The sequence below is a fragment of the Emys orbicularis genome, chromosome 3 (genome assembly GCF_028017835.1).
Source record: "Emys orbicularis isolate rEmyOrb1 chromosome 3, rEmyOrb1.hap1, whole genome shotgun sequence".
Classification (NCBI taxonomy): domain Eukaryota; kingdom Metazoa; phylum Chordata; order Testudines; family Emydidae; genus Emys; species Emys orbicularis.
In genome coordinates this window covers 106,459,936-106,481,936 of record NC_088685.1, presented here as the reverse complement: position 1 = coordinate 106,481,936, position 22,001 = coordinate 106,459,936, and the positions used below count along the sequence as shown (strand labels likewise).

At 42.9% G+C, this 22,001-nt stretch overlaps 1 protein-coding gene across 1 annotated transcript in view; it reads right to left on the bottom strand.

Annotated features, from left to right (window-relative positions):
- Window positions 1-10,528, bottom strand: part of PDE7B (phosphodiesterase 7B) — a 113,929-nt gene extending 103,401 nt beyond the window's left edge. Inside the window, exon 1 of the mRNA XM_065401825.1 lies at window positions 10,288-10,528. Coding sequence (XP_065257897.1) covers window positions 10,288-10,525 — 238 coding nt within the window. The 5' untranslated portion in view covers window positions 10,526-10,528. The remainder of the gene's footprint in view (window positions 1-10,287) is intronic.
- Between the last annotated feature and the right edge of the window lie 11,473 nt (window positions 10,529-22,001).

The following is a 22,001-nucleotide window of genomic DNA, read 5'->3' as shown; positions in this document are numbered from 1 at the left end:
CTAAATGATTTGATACTTCAGGCCTTTTTTTTCCCTGTCAAAAATTCAAAGGGCTCCAAGTAATGCCCTCTACTCCACTAAATACCTGAGGTTTTCAGGTATTTATCCTAGCTACTACAGAACACTTCCTATCTGGTATGTCTCTGTAACCAGGGCCGGCGCAACCCATTAGGCGACCTAGGCGGTCGCCTAGGGCGCTGCAATTTGGGGGGGCAGCGACCGCGGCGGTATTTCTGCGGCGGGACCTTCTGCCGCCTCTGTGGGGGGGCAGCATTTCGGGGCGGGACCTTCCTCCGCCTAGGGCTGCGGAAAAGCTGGCGGCGCTCCTGTCTGTAACATATGCCTTTTTGAGTGAAAAAAAACAACTTTTGAGCCTTTTTGAGTCATATACAATAAGTTCCTGCAGACTAGAAAGGTTCACACAAGAGTAAGGGTCAAATAACACTGTGAAGTATCTTCTCAATCTGAGTTATTTGGAATATTTTGTTTCTCAGCTCCCTGAGCTAGCCAGACTCACAAAGGCATCCAAAGTCTCTAAAGAACACTTAATCAGCTCAGAATGAAGGTATACATTCCATGTTCACAGGATACTGGCAGAGTTCTCCAGACCACCTCTCTCTATCTTGAACTGTACCTGTTTGTTTCCAGCTCTCACACAGATGCGAGCAAAGGGCAGCTGGGGATACAAGTCTTCCCTCGCCACATGTCCCCCCCCACCCCCATGCAAGGGCCAGGGACAGCTGGACAGCAGAGACTGCAGAATTCAGAGACTGCTCCCTCACTCTTAGGAGCAGAGAAAGAAACATTCTGCACCCTCCTAAGGGAAAGGTCCAAAGCTCTGCATGCCTGAGGTCTCTGGGAGGCATCATGCCAGCCTCTTCAGAAGCTCCCCAGGACAGGAGGAATGGCTTCATAGGCACAGCGCTGCAGGGTGGGTGGTAACAGCACAAATGAGCACTTTGGGCCTGATCCAAAGCCCATTGAAGTTAATGGTAAGACTATCACGGACTTCAGGGGGATTTGGATCAGGCTTGTAATGTCCTGGTTTGTGAATTGTTTCTGTACAACGGAGCTTAAGTAACTAATTTCAAAAATTTCATTTTCTGACAGAACACTCTTTAAATGGCATGGCCCGAAATTACACTAAAATAATCTTTAGAAATTGCTAAGGGTTCTTCTGCTCCCTTGCCGATGCTTAGAAGTATCTTTTGGCCAGGCCCGGCAGCAACACCACTAAACATGCCCTTGTCTTCCCTCCCTTTTCCCTCTGTTCACACACCTTGTTGCTGCTGTTACTGGCAAACATCCTGTAGTACAGCATGCATTTGTGTCCAGGACAGGATAGGGCCAGGGGAGTTCTGTCTCATGTTTTCACAAAATGCCATAAAGTGCAATTGGCCATCTACAAAACAGTGGAAGTGTCTCAACACAAGGTGTTGTCACAACCAGGAGGTAAACAGAGAGAGAGATTTCCCTCCTCGGTTCTCTTTCAAATACAGTAATCTTACGGATTACTTGTAACAATAGCAGGGGTAGATGGAAATGTGCTTTGCAAGCTGGTATGTGATGGGGACAGTGACGAGGATATCTTAAAAGCTGAGATGAGTTACCCAAACATATTGTGTCTGAAAATTGAGGCCTGGATTCAGCAAAGTATTTAAACATGTGCTTAACCTTAATTTAACCTAAGCAGGCTTGGATTCTTTGCTGAAAGGAGATGGGATCACTCACGTGCTTAAAGTTAAACACATGCGTAAAGGCTTTGCTGAATTGGGGCCTTAGGCTGGAAAGCTCACAAGAGACTTTCTTGTTGGGTTTTAGAGATTTGTGGCTTTCTGGCCAGACTGCAGGAACAAAGTTGCTCCCATATTATGATGCTTTCGCTTCTGGTTCTGGCCAGAACCAGGAAATACCTAGGTGCATGAATATAGTAAATAATGAAAGCAAATGAACTTGAAGTCAACGGAAGTTTTTCAAAAATCCCAAAGAGATTTGAATTAGGGATGAAAGCATGAGACGTTCTTATTTGAGCCTGTTTACCCATACATAAAAATTCCTCCTTAAACTTATGCTCTGAACTGTTGTGTCATCTTGTACAAAGTCAATAGTTTGGGTGTGCTGATGTGGTTATCATGGGTGACCTAGTTTGAAAGACTTCAGGAGACGGAAAGAGTGAGAGGAATGAACTACACTAAAGGGGAAAAGTTAATATTCAGGGATATAATTTCCTTGTGGCATCTTGAAAGTAAAGTATACACTTTCCAAAATGTCAGCAACAGAAGATTCTGCAGCGTATAGCCCCTCGTGCAGGAAGCTTCAAAAGCATGTTTTGCCGGCTCTTAAACCAGGAGCTTATGTTCGGCAATTTTGCCGCATACCTTTTTAAGCACATGTTGCAATGCACTCTGTATGCCGCACTTACAAATGAAAAATCAAGAAGCGAAATGGCACATCAGCAAGTCCATCCCAAGCAATACGCTTCGCTTTTGTAGCTCTCCCACCAAATAAATGATGGCTCAGAGAATGGACACATCTATAGCACAGCAATCACTCATCCTGCTGGTAACCTAAATCTTCACAGAATTCGTATCGGTAAATAAATTAAAATTTTAAGGAAAGGTGAAGGAAAAGGGGTAAATTTTGGGTATAAACAATCCAACTTTGTCAGCAGTTTGGAAACAAAGCTAGGAAGAACAGCTGGCTTATAATGAAATGAAGTAGCTTTTCCCTTTGAAAACGAATAAGAAACAATGGGTCAGATCAGCATAGCTACATTAAGGGTAATGACCTCACCACACATTAAGCAGCAGGGGCCGTTGTCTGGCTTGTTGGAAAAGGCATCTGCCCCTTTAAGAGCTAGAGAGTCAGAGTGACTTTCTGTTGCAGCTGTGGACCAGGTCAGTGGCATACCTAGGGTTACCAGATGTCCCGATTTTGGGGTCTTTTTCTTATATAGGCTCCTATTACCCCCCACCACCATCCCGATTTTTCACATTTGCTGTCTGGTCACCCTAGGCATACCCATCCAGGTGACCAGAAGAGAGGGGAGACTATATAGGTCCATTCCAGAGCAGGAAAAGCTCTCTTTTACCTGGACCAGGCAGAGCAGCACCCACCCTACCACCCATGGAAGTGGTGAAATACCGGGTTTTGTCAGGGTCTGCTGTGGGCACTGTGCTAGTTGCTCCTTTCTCAGGGGGCTGGGAAGGAATTTTTCCCTCACTGCCAGATTGGCCAAGGTGAAAGGTGGTTGTTTTTCCCCCCAGCTTCCCCATAGCAGTTCAGGCAGGCTTTGCTGGGGAGAACATGAACCAGGAGTTAGCTATGATGTCACAACTCGTTATGCAAACATGGGGCAGATGTCCAGTGCAGGTACCCCATAGGGAAGGGGTACAGTGATCAGATAAAATGGATTGGTAAAGGTTTAAAGGAGGTATTCTCTAAAGGAGCAAAAACAAGGGGACTCAGGGCTCCTACAACTGGTACGGCAGGGAACCAGCGGCCCCTCCCCTTTACAGTCCCCCCTTAACCCTCATTCAAGGGGAGGATGGTGAGGTCCCAGCAGTGGGTTGGCTGGGAACCAGGATGGGTAAAAGAGAGTGTTGTCGGACCCAGGTATATATTGAAATGATTATGGAATTACCTGCACTATACAATTTTATCTGCCGGGTACTCCCAGACATTTAAGAATAAAGTTGTGGCCTAATTAAACCACATCCAGTGTCTCCTGTGCTTCTTCCAGCATAGGCAGACAATGGAGCTCCACAAAGTTACATCTTACAAGGATCTGGCCTATTAATGTTTAATTCTTTAAACAGGTGCTCTGAATTGACATATTAAATTCACTGTCACTTTGGTATTAACTCCCAGGCCTTGGCCAAAATCCAGCTTGGATAATTACATTCTGTCTACCTAAATACATCCTGGAGTTTCAACTGTATACTATATTCATCTTCTCTTCCTTTCCTCTATTGTGTGTGTGCACTGTTAAACAGCTGCCCAAAGAGCTTTTCCAAACACTCCTGCAAACAAAATTCAGTTTGCACAAATGTTCATGGGAACGCAAACAAAAATGGGGTGCCAGCATGACTAAACTGAAAAGCCATTCAGAATTTGTGAAAATATTTGCATATAATTTCCCTCCACTATTTGCTCAGTTCTAGTTCTTACTTTCCTAATCTCTCTTCAAAATCAACAGAAGTTTTGCCTAAGTAAGGACTGAATCTGAGGACTGAGTAAGAAGTGAATAGAGGCTTTTGGATTTGGCCTGTAGCTTTAAATCATTTAAATCACCTATATACTGTAAAAAAAGCACATTGCATGTAATCCTTCCTCATTGTTTTTAATAAACTTTTATACAGTGCTCTAACTTTACAAGTATGTAGAAAGAAATATTCCATGCCTCCAAAGAGTTGGTAATTCCACCACAGTAAATGATCATATTAACTGAATGCACTTTCATGGCCAGAACTCGAGTAAAATGCCCTTAGCTAGCCTTGATTCAAGCAAACTCATTTTCTTTGTCCCCAATAAATGTAACACATTTGGCAAGCTTCAACGTTCCCTGTTTTGTTCAGAAATAGATGTAGTAAACAGCCTTCCCGCCTGTGGTGCATCTCTCAGTGTTGTACAAATAAAGCTGTTTTCAGTCCAAGGAAAAGTGTAAGGAACTTGACAAATGCTGAGACAAAACACTGGAACGCTCTACAATGTTGTAGGTACGTGTAAGGGGGGATTAAAGGGTCTGATCTAGTAAGGTGCTGAGCACCCTCAATTCCTGTGGACTTCAATAGGGGTGCTCAGCATCTGACTGGTTCAAATTGCAAAATTAGCATAGCCACGCCCCCAAAGTGTAGGGAGGATCCCCTCTCAAGGACTAATGATTGTAACGGCACTCAAAAGGTGTATCAAGATCCCTGACCTTGTGAGATTACAAATACTTCCTTGTTCAATCATGTCCAAAATGTAACCACATGGTGAGGCTGGAAGGATGGACAGGATAATATTGCACAGCATGGTGGGACAAAAGTGTTTGGTTCTGATGAAATAAATGGACAAAAGTAATAAACAGAATGCTAGTTAACATGTTTCTTTGGCTTCAAGGAAGAAGTTGGTCATCAAGCGGGATTTAAAAGAGGAGGGGCTAGTGGCTTTGTGGACTAGCTCAGGAAGGACCTTCCATGCAGAGAGGTGAGCATAGAAGGAAGAACTGACACATCTGTGGGGAAAGTGGGCAAGTGGTTTGCTGAGGCTGCCATCATTGGCAGAGCAGAGACAGTTGGAGGTGGGAGGAACGTGATAAGAGAAAAGGTTGGATAAGCAGGGGAAGAGTTATTTAGGGCCCTAAAGGCAATTACATGAAATCTGAAAGTGATTCAGTGGAGGAGGAGGAGACAGTGGATTCAAAGAGGGAGGAGTCATGGGCAAACTAATGAGAAGTGGAAATTATCTTAGTTGCAAGATTCGGCATGGACCGGAAGCAGGCATTGTGGGTGTCTCTAGTTACTGTACTCCCTCTCTAAATGAGGCAGACTTCTCTGTTAATGATAAGCATTATGCATGTGTGACTTGGGGCCTACATTTCTGAGCGGACAGTTGCAGTGAGAAGGAGAAATAGGAAGGGAGGTGGGAAAACTTTCTAAAGCAGGGGTGGGCAAACTACAGCCCGCGGGCCGGATCTGGCCCCTTAGGGCTTTGGATCTGGCCTGCGGGATTGCCCCCCGTGGCGCCGCAGGCCCTGCGCCGCTCTCAGCAGCGGTCCCTGGGTCCTCGTCTCCAGGCACCACCCCCAGCAGCTCCCATTGGCCGGGAACGGGGAACTATGGCCAATGGGAGCTTCGGGGAAGGTACCTGGAGGTGCGGCAAGGGCAGCGCATATGGAGCCCTCCGCCCCCGCTCCCCCAGGGGCCGCAGCATTTCCTGGAGCGGCGCGGGGCCTACCCTGGCCCCTGTGCGTGCCATTGCCACCCCGGAGCCCAAACCCCTCCTACACTCCACCCCCCAACTCCCTGCCTTAAGCCCCCTGCCTGCACCGCACACCCCTCCTGCACCCCAACCCCCTGCCCTGAACCCCCTGCTGCACCCCGCACCCCTCCTGCACCCCTGCCCTGAGCCCCCTCCTGCACTCCTCACCCCAACCCCCTGCCCTCAGCCCCCTCATTCACCCCACACCCCTCTGCCCTAATCCCTTGCCCTGAGCCCCTTCCTGCACACTGCATCCCCTCCCACACCCCGTATTCCCTCCTGCACCCCAACCCCCTGCCCCGGCCCTGCATGCAATTTCCCCACCCAGATGTGGCCCTCAACCCAAAAAGTTTGCCCACCCCTGTTCTAAAGTCATTTCAGAAATGCACAAACACTGGTGTTTGGAAGGCCCTGAAGAATTTAAGTATTGTAGCAGTCTCCTCTCAGGAGATGTCGTGTGTGTGAGTGTGTCACTGTGAGTGATAGGGCTTGTCTACAGAGTGGGGTAATGTGCTGTACAGGGGTGTGATTTATAAATCAATTAAAGTGCAGCATGTTAATGTGGTCTGTGTAGACCAGGTTGGTGCACACTGAATATTTCCTAATGTGCTTTAACATAGTGTTGTTTGAAACTATGTTAAACCGCACTAGGGAACATTTAGTGCACACAAACTGGATCTCCACAGGCCAATTAATGTGCAACACATTAGTGTACTTTAGAAACCACACCCCCAAAGTGCTCATTACTCAACCATATAAACAAGCCCAGAGAGAGAGAGAGAAACCCAAGAGAAGAAAGGATAGTTACGCAGAACATTAAGCAAGGGTGGGAGAAAATGAGAACAGTTCAAAACTGGGTAATGCAGCCTTCTTCTATAGACTAAAAAAATTTAAACTATGTTCAAACTGTGCTGGGTAGGGAAGGGTCTGTCTCAATCATGGTGCCAGTTAGAGCTGCTTGAGTTATTCTGTCCAAATAATGAACCCATCACATTCCGACATTTTTCTTCCAAAAATTATTTGCAAATAAATATTCTTATTATTTGATCCGCTGCAAACATTTTGAATAATGATTAATTCTACCATTTCCCCTCCTCCCCATCCTCAAATTAATTGCATTTCATTATTCCACCATCTCTAGTTCTTCATTTTGTTTAGCATATTGGTAGAAAGATAATAATGTAGATGTGCTAACCTGCTTTTGCCACAGTTAGTGAGACACTCATCTCCAAAAATCATACGGGGTTTAGGTTTGTGCTAGTGTGGACAGGGATTTGGATGAAAAAGTTACTAAGCAACAACTGGCAAGGGGCAGGGAGGGAAAGCAAGGTCTGCAGACATAGCAGATATCATAGCAGTGCCTCTTAAAGCTGGCAAGAGCATGCTAATGATCTGATTTTCAAAATTTGTGAAGGAAAATCTCACCAGAGATTTTGCCGATTAATCTTCTCATACAATTATGTAATGTGTAGCAAACACTGTAATTGGGGGGGAGGAGGGGAAGAGGATCCAGATCCTGCATATTCCTTGATTGCTATGGAGGGCCCCAAGAGCTGTAGGACTCAGAGGAGTGTCTCTTGTTAGGGGGCCCAGAATTTAAGGTCTAGGAGTCTAGTCTGATCACTCAGGCTTAGTTGTGGGATGTTGTGTTCAGCCCACGTTAAGTGAGGAACCTCCACAATACAATCTTTAAAATACAGCAGAAATCCTGACAACTTCCCTTTCTCTCCAAAACATCCCAACGTTTTCTCTTATTTTTGTTCAGTTTCCCTTAGTTCCCCTCATAAGCTATGGTAAGAAAATATAACCTCAGATAACGTGATATAATGTAGGATGAGTTACCATGAGGACAAGTCAGAATTTAAATGAAAACACCCTTACTTTGGCAAGTGCTATGAAGCTGAGTATCCAACAGCTGACACATCTTGCTGCGTCTAACGAGCCATCAGACGACCCCCAGAAATAATGGCTCTCTATGTGAGGCAAAAAGCAAGCAATGCATGTACCATGGTGCCTCACCATCCATTCTGGCACTGGTAGCTTTTTCAAGACTAAGTTGTACTAGTGCTTCATACCACTGATGATTCCAAATGACTGTGGGGAAGGATGGGGAAGCAGAGAAGGGAAGAGAAGCAGATGCTTTCTGAGTTAGTGTTTAGATCCTCTCTGACTGGACAGATTTTTACTGGCTTCCCCACATATAGGAGGAACCCGCTGTTGAACAAAATGGGAAACCACAATGACAATTGCCGGGGGGAGGGGCGGGGCGGGGGGGAGAACCAACCTCCCAAATCAACTTCATCACATAGGGGATTGATTTGTAAACTGTTGAAAGTTTTGGAGTCATATTGTTCTCTCAGTGGTGTAAATCAACTGAGCTCAGGAATTAGACTGGATTTACACTGGGGTAACACAGTAGAATTGGCACCATAAGGCCAGATTTCACAGGATATTAGTAATATCTATTTGAGTCAATGGGGATTACTCACATCCTGCTGGTGGAAGAATCAGGGTCCATGAAGATTATAATCTATTCTTTTTTTTTTTTTTTAACATTTTGTTACACTTCTCTTACTGTTCCCCCTCCAACCCACTATTCTCCACCTGCTCTTAAACGTACACTCACAGATGCCTCCAGAAGTCTGGAGGTGAACCTTGCTCATTAAATAAATGGTGCTGCACTGAACATGATGTGATTATACTTTCTCCCTAGGTGGCTTTTTTGAATATTTCCAGCACTACTCACATGAAAAATGTGGTGGATGAATCATCGGTTCATTTCTCTTTGACCAAAATCCATCCTTCTGAGCATTCAGTTCCCACTTGCCACACAAACCTCACAATCCCATCAGTTTGCTCCTTTGCATTCCCATCTCATTTATTACACACTTAATACAGCGGTCAAGCCTCTTCCTTTACCCAGGACAACCTTTGTAGAAAGACTTCTTCTAATTTACCGGTCACTGGTGGTTCCCACTCAGGGGAGGTGGAAGGTTTTACATTTTCTCTGGAGTTGACAGACTTTTCTCTCCCCCGCCACTTCCAAAATAAAAATGAGGTAAGCACTTTTTTATGATACAGTTTTTTAACAGGAATAGTTAAGGATGAGACACAGATGATTGGCTACATCTGCCTTTCCCAGTCATTCCCCAGCTCATTAGCATGTCACATACCCTGCCCCGTACTACTCAAGTAATCCATATTGTGTGATAAACTCTTTATAATGGATTCCAGAATATTCACAGCATACTTACTCCACATACAGGATGGTTTCACATGAAGTGCTAATATTTATGCTTATTATTTGCATTATGGTAGCACCTACAGGCTTCTGATTGCAACCAGGGTGCCATTATTGTGCTAGGCACTATATTTACGTGTCCCTACCCCAAAGAGCTCATAATTTAAATAGATTGTAACACAAGACGGGAGAAAGGAAGTGTTATTAATCCCATTTTGCAGATGAGAAACCAAGGCACAGAGGGCCTCATCTGAAGTCTACTGAAGCCAATGCGAGTCTTTCCCTTGACTTTGAAGTAAGTAAGGCAATTCATGTGCTTAACGTTGTGCACCTGCTTAAAAACCTTGCTGAACTGATTTCAATGAGGGTTGGGCACCTCGGTGCTTTTGAAAATTCCATTAGATGCCTACCTGAATCTACAGGTGCCTAAATACCTTTAAAAATCTGGCCCCAACTGACATGTCCAAGATCATCCAGGCAGTCTGTGGCAGAGTTGGCCATGGGACCCAGCTCTCCTGAGGCACACATCAAAACCCTCACCACAGCCTTCCTTTCTGGATTTTAATTTTTGTGACCACACAAAAGAAATACTGTGGCATTCTCAAAAAGTGGACCTGGCTCCTAGACCCTCTACACACAATCATAAACTGGGATTTTAGAATTATTGCTGGCAGTGTTACATTTTTCAATAAGGTGGCTGTGCTCAAAACCTGTGTTAAACACATGTATATTTTTAGAGCAGCCTTGCAAAGCTGTCATACAAATGGATCAGCCAGGCACAAATCCTACTCGCCTGCTGTTTACCATCAGGGTGGACAGTGAAAATAACCCTGTTATTTCACTTGCCTGTCATGAAACAGGTACTCCCCTGAGCGCGTGGGTGCAGACTGCTGTACAGGATTTCAATACATTAGTATGTCAGTCACAACCCCTAAGTCCCAAAGCTCCACACTTCTCTCAGCCACTGCCTTCCCCTGTACACATGCACACACACAGTTTAAGTGCTTGAGTCCCACTTTATGAAACCAGCAGCTTGCACGATTAGATGAGACTACACCTTTTATAGAACATATTAAATGTACCTGATAAACTGCCCAGAGCATCTTCATTTTCCAGAATCCCTCTTTGCCTGGTCCCTCGCAGTTCACTTTTGGATTTCCAAATGAGCTTTACCATCCTGATCATCTCAGGCAACTCGCAGGCTAAGGTCCCCGGCTGATAGCTGGGCAGGCTGCCCATGGGAAAGGGCATCGGCTCTTCCCCTGTCCTCCACAGCCTGCCCAGCTCTGTTGAATTAATAAACCTGTCTAGCACAGGCATCCTGTCCTGTGCTCTCCAGAAAGGGCTGCTCCTGCTATTGGACTAGGGACACACTTCTTAGCCAGACACAAATGAAAACAATAAAAATGGGCCCCCGCAACTAAGGAAAAGGCTTCTGCAGCCTCACTGCCTCTTGACAAACACCGTGGAGAGATGTGCTTTCCAAGGGTTCCCACTGGTAAGTGAGCTGAAGCAGTTACTGTACTTCTTCCTCCTCAGAGATTAAGAGATAGATGCATTTTTTTTCACTCACCCTCTGTCTCAGGCTCCAAGTTACAACACTTAATTAATCCCAGGCTACAGCTGGAACATCAGCCAAAAAAAAAAAAAAAAAGAATGTGTGGGGGAGAGAAGCCAGTGAGGTATTTTCTTTTCCTCCCTTTTTCTCTTCTTGTTTGTTTGTTTGTTTTCAGAAATTGTCACCCTACTGCAAGATGCTGGAATTTGCAGCGAAGGAACATTTTCATCTACAGGTTTGTTATCAGGAGCTATCAGGTAAACAGCTGCTGGTTTATTAAAAAGAGCTTCACCAAATCATGCCGTGCAGTCTAAAGCAGCCCTCAGTAAACAGAGAGAAGCTTGAGCAGCCCAGCAGAACCAGTTCACAGCTGCCTCTCGCTGGCTAGACTGGCAGAAGGCCATCACTCCCTTCCACTAATGACCGCATTATGATGAAGATATTAAGAAGGCTGTTTGAATTTATCTACACGGTAATGGAATTAAACAGGCTTCCTGCCCACCCACCTCCGTCTTCTTCCTCTTTTCTGTCATTTGGTTCTCAGCAAACCCAAAGGGAGTTTTGGCCTATTAGTCAAATCCCTTTGTAACCTTAGCTGCCCTTCAGCTGCAAGGGAAATAACATTGATTCACATTCCAAAGCTAACTGTGAAAGAAGTGAATCAGGAAAGCGGTAAGATCTGCATTCACAAGTCTGGTGCTGTTGTGTAATCTTAGCAAACAGCTCTGGTTTTAAATTTCATTTTTGAAGAAAAATAATCATAAAAACAAAAGAAAGAAAGAAATGTCAGGGCTTGACTGGCATGGAAATTAAGTTGTTGACATTCCACTTTTCCATGGGAGGTCCCACTGTGGACTTATTATTTTGGCTGCTAGGTGCAAGGCTCCACCTGACTGAAAGAATAAGTTCATGTGAGGACATTAACTGGTGGCTAGTGATCACTCACTGATTGTACGCAGAAGACAATTATTATCGCCAACCTTTAAAGACAAAACAAAAGATGCCTGGTGTCTGCTCTGAACAGCTCTGTCACACACAGAAATGAGGTGGGGTATTGTAGCAGTAGCACTTTCACTAGCAAATGGGGTTACTGGGACATTTTTAAACATGTCTGAGCATTGTTTGTTAGACAGATGTTAAGAACAATCCCTTCTTCTCCCTTTTGCTTCACATCCCCAAGTACCAGGACCCTTTATTTTGTCTGGCATTTTCATTGTTCTGACACAGTCTGCATTCTTAATCTATATTCCTTTTTGTGCTGGGTTATCATTCAGCCTTGGTGCTTGTTTAGGGGTGCAGGAAGGAACTGATGGTGTGGGGGCAGCTTACTGTACCATCTACTTTTTATTTTGAATAAAACCACAGAAAATTCACTAAACAGGAATTTTAACATGCATTTTAATTTTTCCTCTTATCCATAGATAATAGACTTACTCTTTCCTGGTTAAATTCAGTGTCCTGTTTCTTTTCCAGATGGAAAAATAAACTGGCAAACAAACAGGTTCTTCCTTCTTTGGTGGGGGGTGGGGGGGAGGAGAGGGGGAAGATTCAAGTGAATGGATTGAAAGTTAACATCCTTAAGTATAAAAAACAGAATGCACAAGTTTTTCCTTGTTATGCCAACATCAACAGGAGCAGCATGATATTTCCACTGTTCTAGCATCCTTTGCCATGTTTACCTTACTGTTCCCACTTCAGACTAGAGACAGCAATGATCTTCAAAAATATGGTTATTTTTAATGTGGGTCGTGGTGCTGTATTATAAGCATATTTATTGAATTTGATCTAACTAGTCAGTGCTTTCAGGTACCCCTGGTTTGAAAAAAGTGAAGTGCTCCCTAAGTGTTATACCATTGTTGTTGTAATGTTATTTTGCAGGAGTGCTTAGCATCAGGATATCCTGACCTGTGGAACAAAGGGGTTAAGGACAAAGAAAACAAATAGATGTAATACACCACAAGCACTGACACATTCATAGAACACAGGGCTACACTTCCATGACAAGGACGAGTGTTATTGTTTTATCCCAACTTGATATAATTTCAATAGCTTTATTTTGATTGTTTCATGTTGTTTTTCTATTATTGGAGCAAGTCATTGAAGCTTCTTAAAGGAACAATGTTTCTGTTAAGGAGGAGTGAACTGGTTTAACTAAAGTAAGAAATGACCCCGACCGTTGCCTAATGTGCAAATTAAACCCAGGCTGATTTTTTTTTAAAAATTCTGAGATACAAAAATGTTCAGTTAACTTTTTCCCAATTATTTTTCTTTTTTGTTCACCTTTTCACTTCCTGGTCCCACCTGGAACAAGAAGCAGAAGTGCCAAAATACTGTGAAAGAAAGACTGTCCTTGTGGTATTTCCAGCTTGGTGGGAAACAGAAAGTACCAGAAATCAAGAAAGCTGGTTCTCAGATGTCCAGCCCAATATCTGTAGACCAAAGAAGTCTGGATAGCTTTAGATAAGCATGTGAACATTTAGATGCTTAAACAAACCACACATCCAAACTGAGCCACCAAACTTTCTGTGGTCTGCCTACCACTGCTTTCTTTCAGCTCTTTGTTACTAGTACCTTTCTTCTAGTTTTTCAAAAGCTGGTCTTGCTTTTTGCATCCTCAAAATTGGGGGTTGCAAATGTGTGTCTGCATTGCAGGTAGGGTTATTTGGGCAGCTGTGTACCTAATTTGTGAATGGAATCAAGTAGATAGAATTTAAATGACCTTCACTGATTTTGTAGTTATTTGCACCTGCAATTTTTCAGATGGGGAGGGGGGGGGGGACAGAGGAGGCCTAGTGAAAACCAGGTTGAAAATCTGACCTGTTGTCATGCCAACTATTTTATTTTAAAAGTACCGTATATATAATAGCTCTAACACACACAAGACATACTTCTCCTTGGGAAACTAGGGCATGTAAAACCTGCCGCTCTTGACAGAATGTAGTTCTTTCTAGGTGCCACTGGTCAGTTTGAGGGTCACCATTTGGACTCATAAAAAGAATGCACTTTTTGAAGGTTTTTGCTTTGCCTGAATTAAGATAGCTGGGAATTAATACTGGCAAGTCAGGTCAAAATCAGTGGTTCAATAGCTAACACTGACAAAGCTACTGGACAAGCTGCATCTCCCCAGTTGTCCTGATTAGAGCTGGCAAAAATCTTTGACCAAGACTGTTTTTGGCAAAAAAAAAATTCAGATTTGGTGACACAAACACTTCGCGAATTTGTGTCAATTTTGCTGATTTGTTTTGGTCAAAAAACCCTAAACAAATTGTAAAAAAAAATTGAAATGTTTCATTTTGTTAGTTATGAAAGGAAATGTTTCTATTTGAAATGACTTTTCATTTAGAAATTTCCTTTAATGTTATTTTAAAAATGTTAACAAATGCCCAAAATTGAAACAAAATGTTTTGTTTAACCTGAAACAATTTTTTTTTCAGAACTGCCAGTGAACCAAAAAAATACTCAACTTTAGTCCTGGCAGTACCACAAATGGATATTAACATAAAAGACTGAAACAGGGACACAGTCCTGGAACACAAGTGTGTTTGATGGGAAACTTATTGTATCCTGTTTCTGAACTGCACCTTGAGAACATACATTTTACAGAATGATAGGTGTAGGTTTTCACTGAACAGGTGCCTCAAAATTAACTAGAATCCAGAGTTTATTCATCCTACTTGACAAAAGACTTTGGTTGTGGCTGGCTGACATTTCTTTTGGCTTCTTCATCATAAGAAAGGGTCCAGCTTGATCAGAGCTGCTGAAGAGGAATGTTTATAATGAGATAATGTTCTTCCAAACCCATGAACCATCAAAAAATTTCCTTCAGCACTAGTTTGAGAGGTTTTATGTCAGGGGGTCACATCCTCAACTGGTGTCAATTGTCATAGATCCATTGATTTCAATTGAGATATGATGATTTTCACAAGTTGGGGGGGCTGACCCCAAGACAGTATTTTTCACCCCACTCCAGAAAAATGAGCATCACAAATGCACAATGAATGCAAAACACAGAGAAACATGCCCAACTATTTGTTACTGAATTTTTAAAAAAAAAAAAAATCACTGAACAAGCTCAGCTCACCTAACCTAAAACTTCCCTGCTTCCATATCAGTGCGGGCCAGATTTTAAACAAACCACAGACTAAAGATGGGTCATTTGCTGTTGCTACTAAATGTACTACTTTATGGCTCTGAGTAAAAGAAGGTTAAGCAATTACAATATAAATATAATAGCTTTGGCCCCAACTCCTCTTTAGCAGCAAATAGGTGAAATGAGTCAGTTCTGAAAACCTGACAAGGCAGTGTACATTTTCACAGATAGGCATGAGAATTGAAAAAGGCTTGAGGAAAAGAAGAGGGAGGTGGGGTAAAAGGGAAGAGAATAAGCTGACAGATTCATGGCTTGGGTTTCGCAATTGGTATCTCTTAAAAAGTTTTACTTGTTTGCTTATTCCTTTTAAGCTATGTAGTAAGGGCAGCAGCAGCAGCACTGCATGCCAGATGGTAGAGTAAGTGCCTCGTGTGTATCTTTCCAGTCTATTGCAGCCTGCATGGGCTTCATTAACCCAGTGCTCTGGTTTTCATTGCAAGTTTCTCTCTCCCCTTCTTTCTCTTCTGTCCTTCAAAGTGGGGTAGGGTAGGGGGATGCGGGGGAGGGGAGGGATGTGGGGGGGAGAGAGAGAGAAAGACTGAAGCCAGGGTTTAAACTGGCATAGAACTTCTTTCTTGGCTCTCAGCTGCCATGGCCAGTGCCAAATCTACTGTCTCCAACAGCTCTCCCACAACAAATCAGTCCAGGCGCACAAAAGCTGTAAAGTAATGTTGAATAAAGATTCTTGATTCCCCTCCCCCCCAAGCCTCGTTCCCCAGAAATGACCTCCTCCTGCTCCCCAGTACTGTAAGCAATAGTGGAACCTCCAATCTGCAGCTTTGCTGAAGGCTTCCTTAGCATTCAGCTGTCTTTGGCCATTTGTGTCAATAGAGCAAAAGGAGAAGTCCAATAACCTTATTCCTGTTCTTTCTTTCCAGCAATTGCTGCTTGGAAAGGGGGACTCCTTCCTTGGTGTATACATGTAAACAAAACCAAAACCCAGACTGATTAGGATTGGAAGTGACCTCCAGTGGGTCATCTAATCCAATGGTTCTCCTGGTATGTGTACTCCTGGGGTACACAGAGGTCTTCTGGGGGTACTTCAACTCATCTAGATATTTGCCTAGTTTTACAACAGGCTATATAAACAGCACTAGCGAAGTCAGTACAAACTAAAATGCCATATAGACAACAACTTGTTTATACTGCTCTATACGCTATACACTGAAAAGTAAGTACAGTATTTATATCGCAATTTATTTATTTTATAATTATATGGTAAAAATGAGAATGTGAGCAATATTTCAGTAATCTTGTGCTTTTGTATTTTTATGTCTGATTTTGTAAGCAAGTAGTTTTTAATTGAGGTGAAACTTGGCGGTACACAAGAGAAATCAGACTTCTGAAAAGGGTACAGTAGTCTGGAAAGGTAGAGACCCACTGATCTAATCCACATCACTACACTTTGGCAGATTTAGTTATTATTAAACATTCCCAAACAGATGTCTTGACACAGCTAATGATTTTTACTATCTTTTTACATGATATTTTAAACACGTTAAAAAAAAAAAAAACAGACAGCCAAGGTTTTCAAAAGTGACTAGTGATTTCAGGTGCCCCAATTTTTGGAGGTCCAACTTGAGACACCTTAAAAGGAGCCTGATTTTCAGAAAGTACTCAGTGCCCATCCTCTGAAAATCAGGCCCCTTGAAAGTATCTCAAGTTGGGCCCCCAAAATGGAGTCACTCCAAATCACTAGTCACTTTTGAAAATCTTGCCCTGGTCTCTCCCTTGAGGGTCCTTAATTCATGAAGATGCCATAAATGGGATAATTGTTGAACATCAAGAATGAGTGGAGACAGCATGTGTGTGTGGCACTGACTGTAGAAAGCTACATGGAACTTGGTGTTAAGAGAAGAGGAGGGATCTGCAGGTGGAGGAAGGCACTTGGCATATGTGATGAGAGAAAGTTCCGAGTGTATGCAGTGGCTTGAAAAGACAAGAAAAGAAACCAAAAATGGGAGCGGGTGAAGGATGCACATAGGAGAGAAGAGTGACATATAGATGATGTGTGGAGGATCAAAGAAGAAAGGTAGGCAGGCAGACTTGCGCACAGCCTTGAAGGTGAGGTTCCACAATCACCCTTGACAGTTTGTTCCATTGACTTAACAACTTACGCTGCTTTTCCTAGTATTTAACTTACATTTTTCCTGCTACAGTTTAAGCACATTACTTCTTATCTATCCTTACTGACTAATAAGAATAATTGCTCCCAGTCCTCTGTATTGTTATTTCTTGTTTATTTATAAATACCTCTTTACTTATAGGTTCACAGAGTTTAAAGTCAGAAGGGACCATTGGATTATCTAGTCTGATCTGTATTTCACAGGCCATTAAATTTCATCCAGATACCTATATTAAGCCCAATAACTTGAGTTAGACTAAAGCAGTTCAGTCCTCAGGAGACTAAACTACTGTGTGCTACAGACATGGAATAGGAGAGACTGAGGTGCCACTTATTTGTGGACAGCTATTATGTGTCTGTTCTAGACTGAACATGCCCATCTCTGTTAACTTTACCTTATAGCATCCCATTTTTTCCAACATTCCTGTTGTTTTTATTGCTTTCCCCATCCAATTTGTCTGTCCAATTTTTCCCCGAGATGTGGGATGTCACCATTTGTGGCAACTGGACTTGTATTTCCCTCTCATGGTCCAGCATGGGCACCCACTCTAGGCTCCTGGGTCCTCAGCCATCACCTCTCTTGGGCAGAGACCCACATCTCTTTCCCTCCTGGCCCCGGGTATTTTCAGGCTGCATGATTCCCTGTCTACACTGTGAATTCCCCAGCAATGCAGACTGCCTCAGCAGGCTTGCTTTGCTTCCCTTCCCTTCCTCAGGGGCTCTAAATAGTGAAATTTTCATGGTTAAATTATCACACAGTTCTTCTTAAGCAAGCACAGTTATTCTTATGGTAAAAGCATTACAGAGAAAACATAAAAAAAAACCCTTACACACATACTAGTAAGCTCACAGAGATCAGCCCAACTCCAACAAGAGTTCTGGCAGGTGAACAGACCTTCAAATCTCACAACCCCCTACGGCTACAAGTTAATAACTCCTTAGGTTCAGAACAAGAACACTCATGAATGTGTGAGTTAGTCCTTTGGACCTTTTGATCCTGGGAAAAGGCAATTTGTAGACAAAAATCCTCTCCCCAGGCTGAAGCTTCAAAAGACCAGTTGTTGAGGTGGGCATTTGCATTCTCCTCCTCCCAAATATTTCCTAGAAAACTTGCTCAACTAACTGTACATTCTTGTCTTAGCCCATTGTTTAAAAAAGTCCTTTGAAAATCATAGCACTTCCCAAGGTTCACATTAGGTCAAGTCTTCTAGTTATATACAATCCCACAATTGGGATTGTATCCGAAGAAGTGGGTATTCACCCACAAGAGCTCATGCTCCTATACGTCTGTTAGTCTATAAGGTGCCACAGGACTCTTTGCTGCTTTTACAGATCCAGACTAACACGGCTACCCCTTTGATACTTAATCCTACAATAACATTTAAACATTTGCATTTTTAATACAATGAGTTCCTAAGATTATTAAACTTAATTCAATACAATTTAACTTAATTCAGTGAGGTTTGACCATGATGTTGCAGGAAATTGCCATACCTGTCACTTGGGGCTCAGAACTGAACTCAGTTTTCCAAGTGAGGCCAAACTGGAATCTGGAGGTTGTGCCTACTCTCAACAGTTATGATTTTTTGTGCTCCATGCCACTGACATGAATCAAACCATTGTTGTTTGCAGTGTTGTAGCTGTGTTGGTCCCAGGATATCAGAGAGATAAGGTGGGTGAGGGAATATCTTTTATCGAGCCAACTTCTGTTGGTGAGAGAGACCAGCATTTGAGCTCGTACAGAGCTGAAGACCTGAAGAAGAGCTCTGTGTAAATGTGAAAGCTTGGCTCTTCAACAGAAGTTGGTCCAATAAAAGCTATTACCTCACCCATCTTGTCTCTCTATGAATTAAACCAGTCTAACTTGGAAGCTCCAGAGGAAGTTATAGGAAAGAAAACTTCAGCTATTAAAATGAAACCTTGACTTCAGACACACTTAAAGAAATCACCCTTTCCTAATTATAAATGTAAGCAAGAATAAAACCAGATAGAGAAAATTATATATATGAGCTCCTAAAATACTTAAACTTAATTCAATAAGATTTAACGTATATAAATATTAGGGCTGTCAAATGATTAAAAAAATTGTGATTAATTGCAGTTTTAATCGCATTGTTAAACAATAGAATACCATTTATTTAAGTATTTTGGATGTTTTCTACATTTTCAAATATATTGATTACAATTACAACACAATACCAAGTGTACAGTGCTCACTTTATATTATTTTTTATTACAAATATTTGCACCGTAAAAAAGATAAATAAAAGAAAATATTTCAGTTCACCTCATACAACTACTATTGTGCAACTCCTTTTTTGTGAAAGTGCAACTTACAAATGTAGATTTTTTTTAATATAACTGCACTCAAAAATAAAACCCAACATCAAACTTTAGAGCAGTGTTTCTCAAACTTTTTGTGCTGGTGACCCCATTTTGGACTTAAAAAAATTGGGACCCCCCTCCCACTAGAAAAAACTGTGATACCCTACCTTCAGCCCCATGGGGTTTGGGACTTCAGCCCCCCCTTGGGGCGGGGTGCTCCGGCCTTCAGCCCCCCATGGGACTCTGGCCTTCAGCTCCCCCACTGCCTCCGGAGCTCCAGGCTTCAGCCCCCCCTCAGGTCCTCAAGAGTGTGGGGCTCCAGCTTTCAGCCCCCCTGAGGTCTCCAAGCTTCAGCCCACCCTTAGGGTGTGGGGCTCCAGGCTTCAGCCTCCCTCGGGTCTCCAGGCTTCAGCCCACCCTTAGGGTGTGGGGCTCCAGGCTTCAGCCCCCCTCAGGTCTCCAGGCTTCAGCTCCCCTGCCGCCCTCGGAGCTCTGGGGCTCAGGGCTTCAGCCTCCCTGCTGCCTGTGGGGCTTGGGGCTCCAGCCCCTTGGTGCCTCTGGAGTGGGATTAATGTGTTAAAAATTAATGTGTTAATCGTGCTGTGAATTAATCCTTAATTGACAGTCTTAGTGCAAAGTGAAAGGTCATGGTGACTTATCAGTCGGAAGTGACAGAGGAGGATTAAGACCTGGGTGTTGATGACTATGAGCTGCCAATGTGATGCAGCTGTGAAAAAGGCTAATTCAATCCTAGGATGCATCAGGCGAGGTATTTCAGTAGAGATAGGGAAGTGTTATTACTATTGTACAAGACACAGCTGAGACCTCATCTGTAATACTAGGTGCAATTCTGGTCCTCCATGTTTAACAAAGATGATTTCAAACTGGAACAGGTTCAGAGAAGGGCTGCTAGGATGATAAGAGTAATGGAGAAACTGCCTTAAAAGAGGAGACTTCAGGATCTTGGCTTGTTTAGCCTAACAAAACGAAGGCTGAGGGGAAGTATGATTGCTCTCTATAAATACAGTAGAGGGATAAACATCAGGGAGAGAGAGGTGCTATTTAAGTTAAGGGCCAGTGGTAGTACAAGAACAAATGGATATAAACTGGCCATCAACAAGTTTAGGCTTGAAGTTAGATGAAAGTTTCTAACCATCAGAGAAGTGAAGTTCTGGAACAGCCTTCCAAGGGGAGTAGTGGGGGCAAAAAAAAAAAAAACTAACTTGTTTCAAGACTGAGCTTGATAAGTAGGGCTGTCAAGCTATTAAAAAAAAGTTAGTCAAGATTAATCACAGTTTTGATCATACTAGATAAAAAGACAGTTATATATAGCGATTGCAAGGCTAAGTTCCAATACCATTGAAGTACTTCAAGTCTGCAGTACCACCTACATGCTAAACATGCTTTCACCTCCAGTTCTTGAGGTACAGATAACCCATCAACAGCAAATGAATCACACCAGCCGTGACAGAGTATGTTTACAGAGTTTCAGGATCGCTACAAGCCCATGGATCAAACAAAATACAACAGCTTAACCAGTGCTATTGCAAAGTGGATAGCTATGGACTGCACAGCACTCAACATTGTAAACAGAGGGCTGAGAGATGTTATTCAAAGTGCATCTTCCAATTAGTCATACATCTTGCCCTCCTGAGGAACCATTGCATCACAAATACATGACCTATATCACAACAAGAAGACTACAAAGTTGGAGCTTCTGAAAAAAATGCGCTAGCTGTTGCTTTGACTAGTGATCACTGGACATCCTTGAGCAATGACAGCAATCTTGGAGTCACTGCACACCTGATGGATGCTGCATGGACACTGCAGTCATCTGCTTTAACAGTAATGCATACTGAAGAGAGATATTACGCTGAAATACATGTAGAGCATTTCTTGGATGTTGTGAAAGAACAGAATATTCAAGAAAAGGTAGCAACAATTAGTCCTAACTGCAATCAAAACTGCAATTAATTGTAATTAATTTGTTTTGAGTCAATTGCCAAGTTAACTGCAATTAATTGACAGCCCTAATACATCTATCTATCTATAGATAGATATATACACACAGACACACACATATTCACAAGGGAAACGGAGGCAAACAAATCAGTTTTTAAATACATTTTCTTCCCAACGTCCATTATGTATATACCCAAATTCAGCCACCCCACCTTGTGCTGCAACTGAGCCAGATTTCACAATCTAAATAGAGTTAGGCTTGGTCAGTACTTGGACAGAGGACCTCCAGAACCAACCATCTATCCATATTTGGGGCACAGGGTTATGCTTTAAGCAGTCTTTGAATGCATGTTCAGCTGGTGCAACATCTTGTAACTGCCGCAGTCAAGACTAGTGAGATGAACCTCTATTAAGAATAATGGGATTCACTGTCTGTTATTACCTTTTTCTGGGTGCAGCACCACTTAATAGAGGGACTCATCTAAGGTGAGCACCATACTGCGGGATGTCCAAAATCTAGCCAGAGGAGACAGATTATTCTCTGGGTCCAGGGTTCAACTCCACATGAATGGGGACCTTTCTATTGACTTCAATGGGCACTGGACTAGGCTCCTGGGGAGAAGGTTTTTTGGAATGGAGGCGAGAAGATTATTTGAGTTCAAGAGGGTGAGGAGCT